Source organism: Malaclemys terrapin, chromosome 3 (assembly GCF_027887155.1).
Source record: "Malaclemys terrapin pileata isolate rMalTer1 chromosome 3, rMalTer1.hap1, whole genome shotgun sequence".
Classification (NCBI taxonomy): Eukaryota; Metazoa; Chordata; order Testudines; family Emydidae; genus Malaclemys; species Malaclemys terrapin.
The window spans coordinates 203,322,138-203,338,237 of NC_071507.1; the positions used below are offsets into that span (position 1 = coordinate 203,322,138).

Here is a 16,100-nt window from a genome sequence, read left to right on the forward strand (position 1 = left end):
CCGCCACCAACACCCTGCCGCCGGCCTCGGTGGCTTTCCCGTCACTTCGGGGTGGGGCTGGCTGGGGCAGATCCGGCGCGGCTCGGCAGCCGCTGATGCTGCGGGGAGCTCGGTGGTTTCAGCCCTCCCGGAGTTGTGCAAGTTCCGCGGTTGCACCACTGAGCTTTGTGCCCTCAAGTTTCAGAGAATTTCCACCCGGCATTTGGACCCAGGCCCATCCCCAAACCTGACCCAGGCTCCCCAGCTCAGCTGTCCCGCTGGGTACCAGGGGGCTTCCCCGCAGCTCCACTCACAGTTGCTGCGGCACGTTCCAGCTGAACAGCGGGGAGGGAGCGAGCGGTTTGAAGTCTTCATTGCCCTGCAGCTGCCCAGGGATCCCCCAGCGCTCCAAGCACTGTTCTCATTCGCGAGATCTAGCAGGGACGTATTATGGGGCCTGGGTTCGAATCCTGCGGTTTTTGGCTGAGTTTCTGCGGTCGGGGCACGTCTCTGGACGGCCGGCAGTCGCAGCCCACGAGAGGCCTAGCAGGGGGATGTTGGCAGGGGACAGCGCACAGCTCCCCATCCAGTGGGATGCCGCAGGCGGGGACTGAGATGGGCCCAGCAGAGCCGCCGTCTGCGCTGCACCCGGCGCTAGCCAGGGCAGTCGGCTTCTTGGTTACAGTCCCTACATGGAAGGTAAAGATCACTCAGCCCCCCAGGAATTACGGGGTGAGTCTCAGCTCGGTTCTCGGACAAGCGTCCGCCTCTCACTCCCTCCTTCCCTTGCTGGCGCTCCGATTGGCCTCAGCGGAGAAGCCAAGGACTGAATGGGCTATGGAGACTCTCCGCAGGCCGGGGCTCCGGCACGCTGGGCTGGACTGCGTGGGGACGCTCCCTGTGCTGCTGCTCTGGCCCCCCCTTTGGGGTCTGTTCTCCAGCCCCCTTGACCAGTGCTGGGTGCTCCAGCAAACCCCTGGCCGAGAAGCCCTTGGGAAAGGGGACGGGGCTGTTTCGGAGGCAGAGCAGAGACCGCGCCCGTGTCCTTGTCTCTCCCTTCCAGCAAGGATGGAACATCACGGTGGACCTGGTGATCGGGCCCAAGGGCATCCGGCAGATGACGAGCAAGGAAGCAAAGGTATGGGGGGGGAGGGCAGGGCTTAATCCCCAAAAGAGGAAAGGGCTTAGTCCCCCCGCACCCCTCAAACGCGGGGCTGGGACCCAGAGCATGTTCCTCTGATGGCAATTGAGGGAGGTGGAGCTGCTTATGGAATGAGGGATCACACTGGGGTTTCGGTGCATTGCAGCCCACCTGCCTGGCGGAGTTCAAGCAGATCAAATCCATCAAGTGTTGCAGCGTGGAGGAGGGCAGAGCCATGCTGCAGCTGACGCTCACCGGGACCCCCCAGGTAAAGGGGGGAGATGGGCAGCGCTGCGGTGTCTCTTACCGTCCTAGAGCCACATAGAGTCCAAGGCCAGAAGGGACCACTCTGATCATCTGGTCTGCCCTCCTGTACCGCACCAGCCACAGAACTTCTCTGAGTTAATGTAGATCTCTTAGAAAAAAACATCCAGGCTGGATTTAAAAATTGCCCACGCTGGAGAATCCACCACGACCCATGGTACAATGTTCCAGTGGTTAATTACCCTCCCTGTTAAAAAATGACGCCTTGTTTCCAGGCTGAATTTGTCAAGCTTCAACTCCCAGCCGTGGGATGTTGTCTGCTAGACTGAAGAGCCTGTGATGATCAAATAGTTGTTCCCCCTGGTGCCAAGGTTGGAAAAGAGAAAGGAGGGAAATGAAAGGGGAGACAGAGAACTATTTGGAGGGGTTTGGGGAGACGACTGTTCTAAAAATAGCTGCAAAAAAAAGTGTGTCCCGTGGTTTTAGTAGTAATAGAAATAAGGTCACAGGGTCACATATACTGATCAAATCTGCAGATCACACATCAGTGGGGGGTTGCCAACATTTGGGAGGGTAGCACTAAAAATCAGAGGGTTCTTGTTAAATTGGAGAACTGGGCTTTGGACAACAAAATTAAATTCAACAAAGACAACTGGCAGGTGGTACAGTTAGGGACGAAAAACCAACTGCACAAATACAGACTGGGGGATAACTGGCTTGTCAGCAGCACTGCTGAGAAGGAGCTGGGAGTTGTGGTGGATCACAACCTCAGTAGGGGTCAGCAACGCGATGCTGTTGCAAAAAAAGCAAATGCAATTTTAGGTTGTATGAACAGAGGCATAACATGCAAGTCACGGGCGGTGATAGTACCGCTTTACTCGGCGCTGGGTAGGTCTCAGCTGGAGAACTGTGTCCTGTTTTGGTCACCACTGTGTAGAAAGGGTGTAGAGACACTGGAAAGGATCCAGATGCGAGTGACAAAGATGATCAGAGGGATGGGATGAAAGCCATGCGAGCAAAGGCTGACGGATCTGGGTATGTTTAGTTTGGAAAAGAGGAGATTAAGGGGGAATATGAGAGCGGTCTTCAAATCCTTGAAAGGCTGCCATAGAAAAGATGGAGAAAAGCTGCTCTCTCTTGCTACGGACAAGGCAAGGCAGGACAAGAGGCAATGGGGTCAAACTCCAGCATAGCAGAGTTAGATTAAATCTCAGGAAAAACTCCCTCACTGTAAGAACAGCAGGACACTGGAGCAGACGCCTGGGGAGGTTGTGGAAGCTTCTTCACTGGAGGTTTTCAAAAGGAGGCTGGAGCCATCTGCCTTGGATGGTTTAGACACAACAAATCCTGTGTCTTGGCAGAGGGTTACACTGGATGGCCCGGTGGTCCCTCCTAGCCCTGTGGTTCGATGATTCTAGAACAGTCACATGTTACCAAGGGCGGGGGGAGGAGGGGAAAATATCTTTTATTGGACAAAATTCTGTTTGTTTAATATCCTGGGACCGACACGGTTATTAGCATAGGGTGTGAGTGCAGGCCAATAGCTGTAGATGGCGCCAGACCAATACGTTAGGGGCCCGATTTGTCCCCATCTGAAATCAATGGGCTTGCCCGGGTGTACTTTAAAGACATTAATGCATCGGGCCAGATACAGAGGTGCATCTCGGAGGGCGTAACATGGTGTAATCCTGCACCTCCTGCTGCCCCTTCGGCGTGGACATGACCCCAGCTCCAGCCTGTAATGGGGACGTTAGACGCGCACCCTGGCACCGGTGTGTCACGTCCACCCCTTTACCCGTCGCTTGTGGTTTGGGTTTGCTGGACCCCAGTGTCCCAGAAGGGAGAGGGGTGGGCTCAGTACGGCAGCGCATCTCAACACTAGGCCCTGGAGCCTCAAGTGGCTCCGTCTCTAGGCAGCGTCCAGCCGTTGCCCGTCCAGCTGGGAGGGTGTAGATCTGGATGCTGGATGCAAACGTTCGCCCCCCGCCCAACCCCACCTTTCATGTTTCACAGTCCCTGGCTATTAAAACCTCCTCCCTAGCTGAGGCGGAGAACATGGCAGATCTCATAGACGGTTACTGCCGGCTGCAAGGGGACCAGGAAATATCCCTCATCGTCCGTCCCAAGAAAGGTGAGCGACTCTCTGTGAGCACAGGCACTGGGGAGACCGGAGGGGGAGCAGATGCCGCGGGATTGTGATGCCCATGAACGTCAAGGGCCGAGGTCCTAAACTGGAGCCAGGCTTAGTGCAGGGAGTTTTCTTAACCCCCCTGTTCCCAGCACCCATCAGCCCTGATTTACAGCCCCCAAACTTGCCACGCTGGTGATCGAGGCTGGCGTTGAACCTCAGATGGCATCCTGAGGTGAAAGGCGGGGGCAGTGGCAGTTTCGGGCTGTCTCGGCTTGATATTCATATGCAGGTTGCTGGGTGTGTGGGGAAGGGGTGGTCTCTTCATCCCCTCCGACTGCACTCTGCCTTCCGTCCCATATCTTCCTCGGAGGCTCGGCAGAATGGCTGGGGATGGGAGAGCGGCGGCTAAGATGTCCCCAGAGTCTGGGAGCCAAACTGTGGGGAGGAGGGCGGGCGACAGGAGATGCACAATAAAGACCCTTTCCCCCCTTTCCCCACAGAGAATGAGAAGAGGGTGAGCCTGCCACAGATCCCCCCACAGTAAGTAGAACATAACCCCTCAAGGCACCTGTATTGGCACTGGGCAGGGGGGCCACAAATGCGGGATGTCCAGGTTGGAAGGAAGGGCCATAAAACCAAAGCCCTGACCATGTGTGGTCCTCAGAGATCCCACGGACACCTGGCTTCAGAGCAGGGCTTAGATACCCTGGGGATAGGCACGTTGGAAATACTAGAGCGGGGTGGGTGGATGGAAGAATGAGGAGATGGATGGATGGATGGATAAGACAGCTGGTGTCTGAGCTCGTCTCTTGCTCGTTTTCACCCATGCTTTCACCTGTAGGCACATAGACGAGAGAAGATCCACATTAACTGAGAGCTTCAGTGTGGGTGAGTTTCATTCACCCCTCTCGCCAGCCGGCCACGGCTGGGAACTGGAGAGTAAGCCAGCTGGTGCAACTGGGAGAAGGAGAAAACAGGGATGGGAGTGTTTGGGGAAGGGGAGGGATAATCTCAGCTCCCTTTTATTAGAGATGGGCCCGAGGCAAAGCCCTAGATCCAGCCTCCCTCTACCTCCTGCCCCCTGACTGGGGGACCCCACGCTTCCTTTTCCTTTCTGTCCCACGGTCACAGAGTCGGGTGGAACCAACCCATTAGTGCAGCCCCAATGTGGGTCCTTCTTGCCTCCTTGGCAGCAGCTGGGGCTGGCCACTGGCCGGCAGGACGCTGCCCTAGACAGACCCCTGGGCTGATTCACCGCGGCGGGTCCCGTGCCCAGCTTCGGAAACGGCAGCATGCCTACAGCCAGGGGGCGGTGCGGATGGGCTGTGCGGGCGGAGGCCCCGGGCTTGCCATGCTGTCCCAGGATCAGAGACAGCTCACAGGGGTCTCAGACCCGCTGTGTTTATTAAAAGCAACACCCCAGGCCGGGCGCAGCGGCTGCTTTCACTGCTGAATTTCTTGCCCTAGATTCGGATATTTATGCTGAAATCCCCGACGAGGCCTCGAGACCCAAGTCTGGAGGTAGGTGCCCTGCCTGGCCCCTCCAGCTTTGCTTTGGCTGGAGACGCTTCTCCTTGAAGACATGAGAACCCACCGGCTGGAGGGAGGGACACCAGCTCCAGGGGAAAAGGGCTGGCCGGTCGGCCAGGACCGTGGAGCGATGGGTAGAGCTGAGCTGCGAGGGGGAGGAGCTAGGGGTCAATCAGCCCCTCCCACTAGGTGCTCCTTAAGAGCATGGTCTGAAGGGTGTTAGAGAGAGGGGGGCTCCATCCGTCACTGGTGTCAATGGGCATAGCTCCATTAGGGGAGACGGAGTGGCACTGATTCACACCAGCCTGGCTGTGGCCTATTCTCCGTAACCTCCGGCTCTGGCTTCCCCCAACTGATTGTGGATGGAAAGGTTCATGCGTTTGTCCTCCCTGGGGTTAGCCTTCCCCCACCCCATGCTTTATAGACTCGGTCCCTCCGAGACCTGCGCCGAACAGGCCCCATGGGGGGATGTTGCATTAGCCCCAGAGACTCTGCTTTTCCTGCAGGAGATGAGCGAGGGCTCTGTCTATATCGAGGACAGTCCCCGTCCTCTGGGAGCCCCCGGGGCTGGGAACGGGGGTGCGGCTGGCCATAGGATCAGTCACACTCAGTGGACTCTGGTTTTGCACACCTGGCAGAGCGGCTGGCTTTACAGGGGCTGCACCGAATGTACCAGCCCCGTGGAGCCATTGCCCTCTGGGATGAGCTGGTGGCACCAATGAACCCTGTCCCTCCGGTTTCTCTGTCCCTCCAGCCCAGCAGTACGGGGTCTCCCGAGAGGACGTGACTCTGGGCAGGATCCTGGGGGAAGGTTTCTTCGGGGAGGTGTACGAGGGCATTTACACCAACCCGGTGAGTTCGCTTTCTCTTTGCCGCCGCCGTCCCCCAATCCCTCACCACCACCGATCCTCACCATGGCTCTGGCAGGGGTGGGCGCAGCAGGGCAGGTGACACACGCAAAGTGCCAGCCCCACAGCGCCCCCTTGTGGCTGTGTGGGCACACCCCTGTGATAGGCCAGGCCCCTCTAATGTCCAGCCCTTTCTGAGGCTAGGTCTTGTCAGTCTATTACCTTCTCAGTCCAGCGATACCCCATGCACCAGCCATCAGCCACTGGGATCGCTGGATCATGTCCTCTTCACCCAGCCCTGTTGTCCCCACTCAGCTTTTGTCCTCTCTTCTGGGCCCATGGGCCCCCAGGGCCTGATTCCCCTTAATCCTGACCCTTTCCCGTGAGGCCGGCTGCACAGGGATGTGGATTTCCCCTGCAACCCGGCTTCCCTTTCATCCTGGCTCTTCTCAGCCCAGGACCTGTTCCATCCCCCTTTGGAGGCACTTCCTACCTGTGCTCTCCTCCTGACAAACCTCCTCAGCTGCTCCCCGTCCCCATTGGTTGGCCCCAGACTGCGCTAATTCCCCCACCCTCCGGACGTTGCCCCATGATCAAGACCTAGGTTGAAAGCCCCTCCTCCGCTTTCTTCTCCTTCCAGAAAGGGGAGCGGATCAACGTGGCCGTGAAGACCTGCAAGAAGGACTGCGCCCCCGAGAACAAGGAGAAGTTCATGAGCGAAGCCAGTACGTAGTTCCCGGCTTCCCCTTGCCATGGCGACAGCCTGCCCCCTCCACCCCGGGGGGCGCCTCTTGCCTGTATCCTGCATTGCTCTGGTGGGGATCCATTGGGCCGGCAGCCCATGGGGTATTGGGGCAACAGGGGGCCGGAGATAGCTCAGGGCGGCAGAGCCCTGAGACAAAGGCGGTAATTGTCACCTGCTCAAGGGGAGGGCTGGTCTCTGTCCTGCTCTGAGGCCTGTGTAACCCACCCACATTCTGGGTGTGTCCCAGCCAGCAGCACCGAGTCTGCTCTGCAGCCTTAGCTAAGAGCCACGTGGCTTTTAGCTCGTGGGCTCCTGCATTCAGCTCCAGAGGCCCCAGGTTCGAACCTGCCCGCTGACGACTGGGGTCTGTCGGTGTTACACCTGGGCCTCCTAAGACGGTCATGAGTCTGCCACAGCTACCGGGGCGGCTGCTTCTTTCGCTCCGGTCAGGGAGGCTCACGTTCCCATTGCTGCCGGTCCCCGGTTCAGCCCGCCCCCATCGGCCGTGCCGTCCTCAGTGTCTCTCTCGCTCGCAGTGCTGATGAAAAAGCTGGACCACCCCCACATCGTGAAGCTCATCGGCATCACAGAGGAGGAGCCGACCTGGATCATCATGGAGCTGTACCCCTACGGGGAGGTGAGGGGGGAAAACGAACCCATGGGGCCTGGGAGTGGGGGGATGGTCTTCACGGCAGGCCTCCTTGTTCCTCATCAGAAAGTGAAGCCGCTGGAAACGTGCCTCAGGCAACGTTTCCTCAGCAGCAATGATCTTTCTTGGGTGGGGAGAGGGTGGGCGAGAATCTGACTTGACATGGAGATCTTGCTGCTGTAAAGAATGCCCCTCACCCATTGGCCCCTGCCAGAGGGAGTGTGGCCTAGTGGTTAGAACAGGGGACTGGATTCCGGGGAGCCCGGGTTCCACCCTCAGTGCTGCCAATGACCTTGGGGGCAAGTCACTTCACCGCTCTGTGCCTCGGTTTCCCCACCCATAAAATAGAAATAATGATTCCTGCCTGCTCCGGAATGGGTGGGCCTGATAATTATGGCCCCACCAGTCTCAAGAGATTTGGATGGTGCTGAAAGGCATTGGGACTCCCAGGCGCTCATCCCAATAGACCCCCCCACCGGCTCCAGCTTCTCTGATATCTGCCCGTCGTGGCCGCCTTTGTCTCCCGTCTCTTTCCTCGCGCGGCTGCTCCTCCCCCACACCCGGGTTTCTTTGGCTTGCACTGCCTGGGTCCCCCCCCGGTGGCTGGGTTTGCCCCTAACCGCAGCTCTCTCGCCCCCGTGCAGCTGGGCCACTACCTCGAACAGAACAAGAGCTCGCTCAGGGTGCCGACCCTCATCCTGTACGGGCTGCAGATCGGCAAAGCCCTGGCGTACCTGGAGGCCATCAGCTGTGTGCACAGGTAGAGCGGGGGAAGGGTGATCAAAGGGTGTTGCCGCGGTGACGGGCATTAGCTGACACATTGGCAGAGAGCTGCAGAACCGGTGACACGCAAACGCTGGAGCTGGGCGCAATTTTTTGCCCTTTTGGTTCAGCGACCAGACCAAAAAAATCAGTGATTCGCTCAGCTCTACGCACGGTTAGAGCCTGGGAGCGACTGCAGCGACGACGGCAAATTACAGGGCGCTGGCTTATTCTTGGGGTACCCAGGACTGAGTCACCTGCTACCCCCTGCCTCTAGCAAGAGGGTGTCTTTCGTGTGGTGGCGGGGTGTCAGCTCCCTGCCACCACCAGCCGTTCAGCCAAATGTCCCTCCTCTGCGCTACGCCAGCCCTGTTGTCACCTTGCAAGTTAACAAGACTCCTGTGAAGCGTACCCCTGGGATACCCAGCCCCTCACACTGGCTCCGCACAGAAATTCCAATTCCTCTGCACCCAGAGGTGCGGTGTACCCCAGTTTTCCTTTAAACCACCTCTCCTGTAAACCACACCGCGCTTAGAACAACCCAAAAGTAGGTTTGTGTGAGTGAGAACAAAGATTTAACAGGAACCGAGAGACAGAGATGGAAACAGCCGGTTACAACACGAAATAACATCGGAAACCGTGGAACCTGCGTCTTAACAATAGCTACCTGTCCTGGGTAATAAATTCGGCTCCCCCCGCAAAGTGCAGTGCGTGGCGGAGCTGGCTAGCTTCACCGAAACCAGGATCCAAATGTCCACGCACGTTCCCCACTCCCAAAGGGGATTTCTCTGTGAATGCAGGCAGAGTGCCTTGCTGCACTCTGTTCTACTGAAAAATGGCCGTTTGTTTCTGTTCCCAGGCAGGGTGACCCCCGGCCTTCTGGCACTTTCTTTCCCACCTGTAAGCGATCTCCATTATTTGTCCCGGTCTATGATGGTTTTCCATTGACAGTAGCAGGAGTAGACAATGGAACCTTGAGTGGCGTCGCTGGCCGACTGGGGAGATGACAACTTCCTCTTGCTTGAATGAGGGGTCACGGAGACACATTATGCCCTGGGGACTAATTTCTACACCAAATCAGACTTTCAATATAAATATATTATTCCTTAAATATTACCCGTCCATTCACCCTGTAATGGTTAGGAGTCTTGACAGGCTCCGAGCTTTCTGTATGTGTCTTACATGGTACTCTATAGGGATAAATATCCCGTAAGACGTGTGTTGGGTGTAGTGAGTCGGTCAGGTCTTAGGAAAGAGGTGAACAGGGGCCACTTTGCTGCGGGGTCTCTGTATCACGCGGCTAGTCTGTTTTAGATGGCTGGGGCCCTGCTTGACGAAGCCAGGGGAGCAGGCTCCCCCATCCCATACCGGAGCACCGCTACATAGGCTGTTAAATGAGGAGAGAGGGTTGAGAACGCACTGTTCCTACCTGGCCCACAGTTGGATGGTGGGATTGTGATGAGAGATGTTAAATTACCTTTAGGGTGTATCTACATTACAGAACCCATGCCGGCTTAGGCCCCGCACGTAGAGGCAGCGTACAGAGAGAGAAGGAGGTTTTCTGCCCCTGTAGGAACACTGCCTCCCTGAATGATGTTAGCTACGTAGCTGTGTCTACACTAGGGGTCTTGCCGGTATAGCAATGTCACGCGGGGTGTAGCCCAATGCAGCTAGGCCGGTATACATGTTAAATGTAGACCTGGAGAGTCAAAGCCCAGTTGGCTTTTAAGCCCCACTCCTGAGGATAAGAGTGATGCTCGTCCAATCAGGGAGCAGAAACAATGCCACATGACTGCCGCCAATGCTAGCAGCTCAGAATTCTTTGTTTGTTCCGCCCTGTGGTAGGGCGACGACTCACTGGTGTGGCGCCTCCTGCTGGTCGTCCTGGGAATTAGCTCTTCCAGCCCAGAGCGCCCTCTGCAGGCCGGTGTCTCGCCTGCCGCTGGCCCCCGTGTCCTTCCCGGACCCCGGTGCCCCTTAATGTCTGGGTTCTGCCCCCAGCAGTAACCCACAATCTGGGTCTCCCCACCCAGGGGAACCCCCCACCCTCTATCCCCACTTCGCCTCAGTGGCTACTGCCAGTCACCATCTAGCCCCCGCTCCCTGGGGCAGACGCAGTCTGTAATCCACTCATCATCGGCCAGGGAGTCAGGACCAGCACCTCTGCCTATCTCTGGGATGCCCCTCTGCAGCCCCAGTGCCCTTTTTGGCCTTCTAGCAAGGCCTGCAGCCTGGGGTTTTACTAGGCTGGAGCTCCCCAGCACCGCTCCACCTCAGGTACACTTCTCAGCCCCTAGGCAGCCGGTCCTGCTCTCTCAAGGAGCTAGAGAAAGTGTCTTACATCTCCTGGTCATCAGCCCTCTTATAGGGCCAGCTGTGGCTGCTTCCCCCAATCAGCCCAGCTTTTCCCCGTCACAGCCCTCTCCCAGGGCTGTTTTAAGCCCTTCAGAGCAGGACTGGGGTGACCACCCTGCTACACGCCCCTTCTGCACAACTAGGTGCGAGGCGACGGAGAAGTGGGTCCCCAGAGCTCACCCATTGCCTGGTCACCCCAGGCGGGGCTCTCGCCAGAGCCGACACCCACACGCCCCCGCGGGACTGACTTGCTCTCCCTGGTCTCTGCAGGGACATTGCTGTGAGGAACATCCTGGTGGCTTCTTCCGAGTGTGTGAAGCTGGGGGATTTCGGTCTCTCCCGGTACATAGAAGACGACGAGTATTACAAAGGTAAGGGGCAACTCGCGTCTGCAACGGCCTGGCCCCAACCTGGGGGACCTTTCTCCATATCCAAAAGCTACTGTGCACCATTAGCAGTGTCAGGTCAAGAGGTTGGAATAGCAGTGAGGGGCTGCAGGTCAGGACTGAGGGGCATTGATAGAGCTGGGTGCGTATGGGGGGGAGCTCAGGACTGGGAGGGAGAACAAGGGGGCTCTGGACTGGGATTGTGGGACACTGGCAGAGCTGGGGAGGTGAGAAGCCCAAAGCTGGAAGAGCAGGGGGGCTGCAGGCCCGTGACCATCTTCTCTGCTCCCCAAGCTTCCGTGACTCGCCTCCCGATCAAGTGGATGTCGCCAGAGTCTATCAACTTCCGTCGCTTCACGTCCGCCAGTGATGTGTGGATGTTTGGTGAGTGGGACTGCGAATTACGAGCCGGGTGCGGCGTAGGGCAAGGCAGGGTCCGGGGCGGTATATGGATCTCAGGCCGGCGTCTTTCCTAATACCCAGGGCCAAATCCTGCTCTCAGTTCCCCATGGGTAACTCCAGAGCAGCTCAGTGCCATTCTCCTGGAGTTACGCCAGCAGAGCGTGTAGCGGGAGCTGGGCAGGGCCCGGGCAGGAAGCAAAGATGTCCTTTTGGGGGAGTTATATCGGAGATCCGTGCAGATTCGGCACAAGAGAAGAGATCCTGTCTGTGGGGCTCCTCCGAGCACGGGGAGACAGCAGGGAAGTAGATTGAATGAGGAGAGCTAATGGCACCTCCAGCAAACCCCTCCCCCACTGGCATCTCAGCATGCAGCCCGGCTGCCAGCTGATCAGAGTGTTGGGGGCGCTCAGGACAATTCTTAGTGGCCAGGAATCCCCAGGACAGAGACTCATTGGGCTGCAGAGCCTGACCTGGACTCTCACCCCTCGGCAGACGTGCTCTGTCTAAGGTACTTGTCTGGCCCCATTTCTGTAGTATCTCGCATCTCCCAATCTTTAATGTGTTTTTCCTCCCACCTCCCTGTGAGGCAGAGCAGGGCTAGTACCTATGGTTCAGATGGCAAACTGAGCCACACCAAGGCTAAGTGACTTGCCCAAGGTCACATGTGGCGTCTGTGGCAGAGCAGGGATTTGAACTCAGCTCTCCCAAATCGGGGTCTGATCACCGGCCCGTCAGCGCAGCGTGGGGGGAGCCTGCGGCGCTGCTGCCCGTGCCTGGCCCGACCCGCCTGGTGAGCGCTTCCCATCTCCTTGCCACGCCTGCCACCCCTGAGACGCGGTGCTTTGTGTCCCCCACCCGCCCAGCCGTGTGCATGTGGGAGATCCTGAGCTACGGCAAGCAGCCCTTCTTCTGGCTGGAGAACAAAGACGTGATCGGGGTGCTGGAGAAGGGCGACCGCCTCCCCAAGCCTGACCTCTGCCCTCCCATCCTCTACACCCTCATGACGCGCTGCTGGGATTACGACCCCAACGACAGGCCCAAGTTCAAGGAGCTGGTCTGCAGCTTGAGGTAGGCCGCCGGGGGCGGGGGAGGAAAATCACACGGTGCTAACGGCCTGGGGCAGCCAGATGGATCCGTCAGGAGGCGCTAGCGATGCTGGTAACTCGGAGAGCCGCGGAGGTTCGTTGCCAGCGGCTGCAGTATTGCCGGCAGCGTAGGGCCCGTTACTGGCTAGCCAGAGCCCTGCGGTGACGGCTGCCTGCCAGCCTGGGTGGGGGCAACTCTCCAGAGCTCTGGTTCTACCCGCAGAGTTCAGTCACCCTGAACCCATCACAGGCACTGACACCATGGGTGCTCCGGGGCGGGAGCACCCACGGAAAAAACTCAGCACCCACCAGCGGGCCCCACCAATCAGCTCCTCCCCCTCCCCCCCAGCGCCTCCCACCCGCGGGCAGGAGACGCTGGGAGGGAGAGGGAGGAGCGGGGGCAGGAAGAGGCAGCGCGAGGGTGGGACATGCTCACAACCATTTTCCCCAGCTTTTCCCGTCTCTCCGCCATGGTCACTAGTTTCCGCTTAGGCTGTAGCTGGCAGGAACCTTGTCAGGGCTGCTGGCATAAGCAAGTCCCCGCAGTGCTGACTGCCTGGCGTTTCCCCTGTAGCGGAGGAAGCTGTACTGCTGAACTCTTCCCTTTCCCTTTGCTCCTGCCTGTAGTGACATTTATCTGATGGAGAAAGACATCGCCAGGGAGCAAGAGAGGAACAATCGTCACCGGCCTCCCAAAATCATGGAGCCAACATCTTTCCAGGACCCTCCTCCAAAGGTAAGAAGGGAGCCGAGCAGCGTGTCTGTAACAAGCTGTGAGCTCCCGCCTGGGCTGTGATGGGGCTGTCATCCCACCACAACCATGAAGCATACATCCCTCACAGGAGGAGAACGTGGTCTCCTGTAGTGGCTGGCCTGTGTAAGAGGATAATAGTCCACTACACCTGTTCTCTAGCGGAATCTCTCCTTTAGCTCAAGAGGCAGAAGCTTGTGCTTTTTTTAGACCGGAAGTCCATGGGTTCTATTCCCCTCAATGCACATACATGGGGATTGGTTTTTCATAGATTCCAAGGCCAGAAGGGACCATTGGGATCATCGATATATGCTGTAGAATTTCCCCAAAATATTTCCTACAGCTGATCTTTCAGAAAACCATCCAATCTTGATTTAAAACTTGTCACTGATGGCGAAACCACCATGACCCTTGTGGTCCGTCCCTGCCATCCACCGTCTTTTGAGTTTCCTGCCTTCCCTAGCCAGCAAGCTGTTTGGGGCAGAGATATGCTTTCTTATCGGTGTGCAAAGTGACAAGTGCGCTTGTGGCTTCAGCTAACAATACAGCCCGTTTGCTCGGAGAGAATCCCGGCTGAGGTTAGTAACAGAGAGGAGACATTCTTTTTTAAAATAAATGCACGATTTTTAAGCGGACACTGTCCCTTTAAATATGAAATCTAGCATGTTAAGGGTAAGGCTGCAAGGCTGTCATGGAGGTCACGGAAGTCACGTGACCTCCGTGACTCTGCAGCGGCCGGTGCGACTGACCCCAGGGCTACCCAAGCAGCTCGGGCGGCTCTTGGGCCAGCCGCACCGGCCGCTGCTGGGGCAGTCTTGGGCCACCGTGCGCCCTTCCCCCAGCATCAACGGCAGTCCCGGGCTGAGTGTCTCCACCCCGCCCCCAGCATCAGCAGTGGTCCCGGGCTGCGTGCCACCGTCCCCCCAGCACTAGTGGCAATCCCCTGCTGCCCTCTGCCCCCTGCCACAGAGCATCAGCAGCAGTCCCCGACCCCAGAGCCCCCCCCCGGAGTCTCCCCCTCCAGAGCACCCAAGATTTAGTCAGGGCTATATAGTACAAGTCATGGACAGGTCATGGGCCATGAATTTTTGTTTACTGCCTGTAACCTGTCCATGACTTTTACTAAAAATACCAGTGACTAACACGTAGCCTTCCTAATGACATATAGACTCATAGACCCGCAGGGTTAGAAGGGACTGCAAGGTCATCTCGTCTAACCCCCTGCCAAGGTGCTGGATTTGTTGTGTCTCGAATACAGGTAAAACCCTGCATCCTTCTATCTGTAGAGCTAATCTGGATCCCTGCATGATTCAGGGGGCAGTCACATGCAATCACGTTATGCCAGATACCCCCGTCACAGACCCAGGCAGGTGCAATGCGTTGCACTCGGGTGCCGGGTATCCGTCCGCCTGGTTGTGTTGTGAGACACACGGGCAAAGGGCGGGTACCGTCCTGGTTGGTTTTCATGACCTGCCTCTCGCTACGTTCGTAACGGTCCCAACCTGCGAGTTTGCAGCGGGTAACGCCCGGGGCGGTGACCTGCATCGGCCGACCCTGCTCCTCCTCCCGCTGCCAGTGGCCGAATGCTCTTAACGTGGCGATCGCTTCACCCTGTGCCTTCCCGTGTCCTTGTCTTCCCACAGCCCAGCAGGCCGAAATACAAGCCGCCTCCCCAGACCAACTTACTAGCTCCCAAGCTGCAGTTCCAGGTAAGGCCACGTGGCTGTTACTGACCAGCCGGAAAGCAACAAGGTATTGGCTGGCAGAGACCTCCCAATGCTTGATGGGACAAGACCATTGCAGTTCGGGCGGGGGTATAGCTGGAGAGCTACTGTATGTCGCTTACTCTGAGCCAACTCCTTAGAGCTGCGGAGCGCCCGCGGCTCCCCCCGACGTCGGAGCAGGCGCCCGGCCTCTTGGGACTTGGCCCTGTGCAGTTCAGAAGGGCCAAGCAGCTCTAACGGGGTGTCTGTTTGTGCCCTGAAACGTAAAGAGAGACTTTCGCCCTGGGGAATGGCATTGACGTCGATTGGCTCCCAGCACACACAGATTTTTACATGGGGGCTAGGAGAGAAAAACGGTTTCCAACCTTCTTCCTCCTTTGCTGCCTGCTGAAGGTATTCAGAGGCCCTGATTGTCAGATGGTGCTACGGTGACCAGACAGTAAATGTGAAAAATCGGGACAGGGGGTGGGGGGTAATGGGAGCCTATATAAGAAAAAGACCCAAAAAATCAGGACTGTCCCTATAAAATTGGGACATCTGGTCACCCTAGTGGGTGCTGAGCACCCATAGTCAGTGGGAGAACTGTGGATGTTCAGGACCCCGGAAAGTTAGGCCAAAATATTCAGGCGTGGGCCTGTCCTGTTGGGACCCTCAATGTTTTGGATGCCTGAGGCCTAGCTGACTTGCCCAAGGGCTTGGCAGACAGCAGAGTAAAGGCCTGGCGTTCCTGGCTCCCAGATCTGTGCTCAGACCACTAGGCCAGACCTCCCCTTGTCTCGTCACTGCGGGATGAGGCCGGGGAGATACCGAGCTGGCAGGAGGAGAAGGGAATCTCCTGTTGAAGGACCACCAGCAGCCACCCTCCCCACCCGCCTGCCCCAGTGCGAAGGTCCCTCTCTGAAGCGCTGCCTGCTCTGGTCACTGGCTCTCTTCGCCCCTCTCTGTCTGTTGCTGCTAATTGTCCGTGTCTGGCACTGGGCCCGGCGCCTCTTGCTCCCCCCGAACAGGTGCCCGAGGGTCTGTGCGCCAGCTCGCCTACGCTCACTAGCCCCATAGAGTACCAGTCGCCAGTCAACTCCCTGCACACCCCGCCTCTCAACCGGCACAACGTCTTCAAGCGCCACAGCATGAGGGTAAGACGGGCCGGCTTGCTCGCCACCTTGCTTGATCCAAAGGGAGCGTTAAGCGGAGCACTTCGGGGTGAGGTGCAGTGCAAGCCAGCAGGGGGAGCTCTCCCCTCAATCAGTGCTGACCCCAATGCCCCAGCGTGGCGCTAGGGGGCACTGTGTTGCAGGCAGCCGGGGGGGGGGCTCACTGGGGGGCGCTGTCTCGTGTGACTTTGTTCTTC

General features: G+C 57.9%; 1 protein-coding gene across 3 annotated transcripts in view; it reads left to right on the forward strand.

Annotated features, from left to right (window-relative positions):
- Window positions 1–16,100, forward strand: part of PTK2B (protein tyrosine kinase 2 beta) — a 109,335-nt gene that overhangs the window by 82,319 nt on the left and 10,916 nt on the right. For all 3 annotated transcript variants that reach the window (XM_054022726.1, XM_054022725.1, XM_054022727.1), the window contains 16 exons: window positions 1,043–1,117; window positions 1,287–1,388; window positions 3,398–3,515; window positions 4,016–4,055; window positions 4,357–4,403; window positions 4,983–5,036; window positions 5,800–5,897; window positions 6,534–6,618; window positions 7,175–7,275; window positions 7,932–8,047; window positions 10,675–10,775; window positions 11,085–11,174; window positions 12,056–12,260; window positions 12,905–13,013; window positions 14,672–14,737; window positions 15,760–15,885. In XM_054022726.1, the coding sequence (XP_053878701.1) occupies window positions 1,043–1,117; window positions 1,287–1,388; window positions 3,398–3,515; window positions 4,016–4,055; window positions 4,357–4,403; window positions 4,983–5,036; window positions 5,800–5,897; window positions 6,534–6,618; window positions 7,175–7,275; window positions 7,932–8,047; window positions 10,675–10,775; window positions 11,085–11,174; window positions 12,056–12,260; window positions 12,905–13,013; window positions 14,672–14,737; window positions 15,760–15,885 (1,533 nt within the window). The remainder of the gene's footprint in view (window positions 1–1,042; window positions 1,118–1,286; window positions 1,389–3,397; window positions 3,516–4,015; window positions 4,056–4,356; window positions 4,404–4,982; window positions 5,037–5,799; window positions 5,898–6,533; window positions 6,619–7,174; window positions 7,276–7,931; window positions 8,048–10,674; window positions 10,776–11,084; window positions 11,175–12,055; window positions 12,261–12,904; window positions 13,014–14,671; window positions 14,738–15,759; window positions 15,886–16,100) is intronic.